General features: G+C 55.0%; 1 protein-coding gene across 1 annotated transcript in view; it reads right to left on the bottom strand.

Annotated features, from left to right (window-relative positions):
- Positions 1–2,841, bottom strand: part of pcdh10b (protocadherin 10b) — a 17,407-nt gene extending 14,566 nt beyond the window's left edge. The window contains exon 1 of the mRNA XM_077021025.1: positions 1–2,841. This exon is cut by the window's left edge and continues 307 nt beyond it. Coding sequence (XP_076877140.1) covers positions 1–2,231 — 2,231 coding nt within the window. The 5' untranslated portion in view covers positions 2,232–2,841.
- Positions 2,842–3,347: the final 506 nt, after the last annotated feature.

Below are 3,347 nucleotides of genomic sequence, written 5' to 3'. Positions count from 1 at the left end.
TTGCGCGCGGCGCGCGCCTGTCGGCCACAGCAGCCCGCTCCGCCGCACGCGCCGCACCCCAGGACGCAGCAGTCGCTCGCGAGGCACGTCGTGTAGATATTGAGTTTTTTGTCCTTCTGACAGCGCACGGCCAGCACGATCATGGCGAGCAGGAAGATGAAGGACACGGAGCCGAGGGCGATAATGAGGATGAGCGTGAGGTCCAGAGACGTGTCTTTGGCCTTGGCCGTCGCGCGCTCTCCGCCGTGACCCTCCAGCAGGCTGTCCACGAGCGTGACCTGCACCACGGCGCTGCACGACATGGGGGGCTGCCCGTGGTCTCGCACCTCCACCAGCAGCTCGTACAGCTGCTGCGGGTCGCGTTTGGCGGACACGCGGCGTGCGGTGCGCAGCTCACCGGTGCGCCAGTCCATGCGGAACACGCCGTGCTCGTTGCCCGTCTGTATGCTGTAGGACAGACGCGCGTTCTCGCCGTCATCGGCGTCCGTGGCCACGATGCGGGTCACCAGATATCCAGGTTCGGCTGTGCGCGGAAGAGGCTCCCTCGCGGTGCCGTTTTTACCGAGGGGAGAGATCACGGAAGGCGGATTGTCGTTTTGGTCCACGATGATGACGTTGACCGTGGCGTTGGACCACAGCTCGGGGCTCCCCGAGTCTCGCGCTTGCACCATGAAGCTGAAGTCCTTCAGCTGCTCGTAATCGAAAGATCTGAGCGCGTACAGGTAGCCGTTCTCCGAGTTTATGGACACGTAGGTGACCACGGACATACCCTGGATCTCACACTCCACTATGGAGTAAGTTATATACGCGTTGTGTCCTAGGTCAGGGTCCAGCGCGCTCACGGCGTAGATATAAGCGCCGGGAACGTTGTTCTCGGTCACGTACACGTCGTAAACGGGCTGTGTGAACGTCGGCGCGTTGTCGTTCTCGTCGGACACGTGAACTTTAATTGATTTACTAGTGGCGAGAGATGGAACACCTTTATCCCGGGCTACCACCGTCACCGTGTACGCCTCGGTGCTCTCTCGGTTCAGAGGGCCATCCGTCACTATTGTGTAGTAGTTTCTAAAAGAGGTTTTGAGTTTGAAAGGGACATCACCGAGTATTTCCACGTGAGTCTGTCCGTTGTCTTCTGCGTCTTTGTCCGTCACGCTGAGCAGCGCGGTGACGGTGCCCGGGGCTGCGCTCTCGCTCACGGACTCGGTAACGGTGCTGAATGTGATTTCAGGTGCGTTGTCATTCACGTCCGTCACTTTTACTAAGACTTTACAATGCGCGGGCACGGCGTTTGGTCCCAGGTCCTTCGCTTGCACGTAGATCTGGTACAGGCTGCTCTCCTCGAAGTCCACTTCGCCTCTGACCTCGATGCGCCCCGTCCTGGCGTCGATGTCGAACAGCTCCTTCACCCTGTTGGAGATGTGGTTGCTGAATGAATATATGATCTCCCCGTTCGGCCCCTCGTCCAGGTCAGTGGCGTTTAACTGGATCACCAGCGTGCCCACGGGCGCGTTCTCAGACAGGCTCACCGTGTACACGGGCTGATCAAACACGGGCACATTATCGTTGGAGTCCAGCACCCTGACCACGAGCAGCGCTGTCCCGGTCCTCGGGGGCTGCCCGCCGTCCACCGCTGTAAGCACATAACGGTGAACGGCCTGCTGCTCGCGGTCCAGCGGCTTCTCCAGCACCAGCTCGGCGAATTTGTTACCGTCTGTCTGTGTCTGAACGTCCAAGAAAAAGTAGTTGTTCGTGGTTATTTCGTAAGTGCGCAGCGCGTTACTGCCGACGTCCGGATCGAAGGCAGTCTCGAGAGGAAAGCGCGTTCCGGGTGTCGCGCTCTCCGATATTTCCACGGTGATGTCGGTCTCTGGAAAACTAGGAGGGTTATCATTGATATCCACAATCTCTATCTCCACGCGGAACAGTTCGAGCGGGTTCTCCAGGAACACCTCCAGATGCAACAGACAGCTGCCACTCTGTTTACAAACGCGCTCACGGTCGATTCTCTCGTTAACGAAGAGCACCCCGTTTTCCAGGTTCAGCTCCAGATATGGAGTCCGTGAGCTCGGCACAGTCTGAAACCGACGGGATGAAAGTTTCGTGAGATCCAGTCCCAAATCCTCAGCGATATTCCCCACGAACGTGCCGTGTTCCGCTTCCTCCGGTACGGAGTAACGTATCTGAGAAACGACCCCATCCACGAGACACAGCAGGAGCCAAAACACAACCATCTCCACTCCGGGAAGGGGACAGTTATTCCAGGATCATCCCTCTCTCCCAGCACCAAGGCGCGCGCGCGTTAGGGCAGGCGGTCAGAGCACAAACACGCCGCTCGTGCATCGGTCACCGCGCACCGACCCGCGTCTCGCGCAGCGCTGATCAAAGGAGCCCGGGCGAAGATCCGACTCACGCGCACATCCCTATTACGGAAAATACTTCATTAACCTAAAGGGTCTTATTTCGATAAGATGATTTAAAAACATAATCCACAGAGCGAGAGCCATCCGCTTGCGTGTAGCTGCGTCGTCTTTTATTCGTCTGTTCTTCTCTTTTCTAAAGTCCTCGTGCTTCACGCGCTCTGGCGCGGTCGCGACGCTGTACTGACGGATCGGTGCGCAGCTGTTTGGTTTTACCGAACCACCTTCCCGTCGGCAGCCAATCAGATCACGAGACTTCAACTGAGCTCAATGTTCATTCGGCGTGCTAAATGTCAGTCATGCCCGCCCCGTGGACACAAAGGCCCGCCCCCTGGAGCCGCAGCGCTTCTGATCATTGGATTGAATGGCTGATAAAAGAGAGAAAGAGTGAAAGACCAAGGAACACACGGAGAGAAAGAGAGAGAGAAAGAGGATAAAGAGCGAGGTAGATAGAGAGAGAGAAGAGAAAGAGGGAGAGAGAGAGATAGAGAGAGAAAGACAGAGATTTTGTGATTTGGGATAATCAATGTTTTCTTAACGACCGACGCTGAACTCTCACCAATACGTTAACACATTAAAATATCGGTCAATAACTTTTATTGATTTACTTTCTTATTTTCCGTCATATGGCACAACTTAAGAGTTCTGCAGGAATGGCATCTAACACCTGTGAGTGTTGTAACTTGTTGAAATACACGTTCCTTAAATAAAACGGATTGTTAATTAATTTTTTTGAACATGTTCTGCTCATGGCCTGTATTATTAACGGTTCCCCGCATGTGCGTGTTTCTAGTACTGTTCTTCTCGCTATCTGTTGTTTCCCTCGTCCCTCGAGCTGTCAGAAGGACCTCAGTGAAGTCTTACACCAGCGGCGTTTCTCACTGCTCTATTATTAATATAAGATTATTCTCTTACCCTGTGACTACACGG

Source organism: Brachyhypopomus gauderio, chromosome 11, assembly GCF_052324685.1.
Source record: "Brachyhypopomus gauderio isolate BG-103 chromosome 11, BGAUD_0.2, whole genome shotgun sequence".
Taxonomy (NCBI): Eukaryota; Metazoa; Chordata; class Actinopteri; order Gymnotiformes; family Hypopomidae; genus Brachyhypopomus; species Brachyhypopomus gauderio.
The sequence above is the reverse complement of the archived record's forward strand: the minus strand, read 5'-3'. Positions and strand labels throughout refer to the sequence as shown.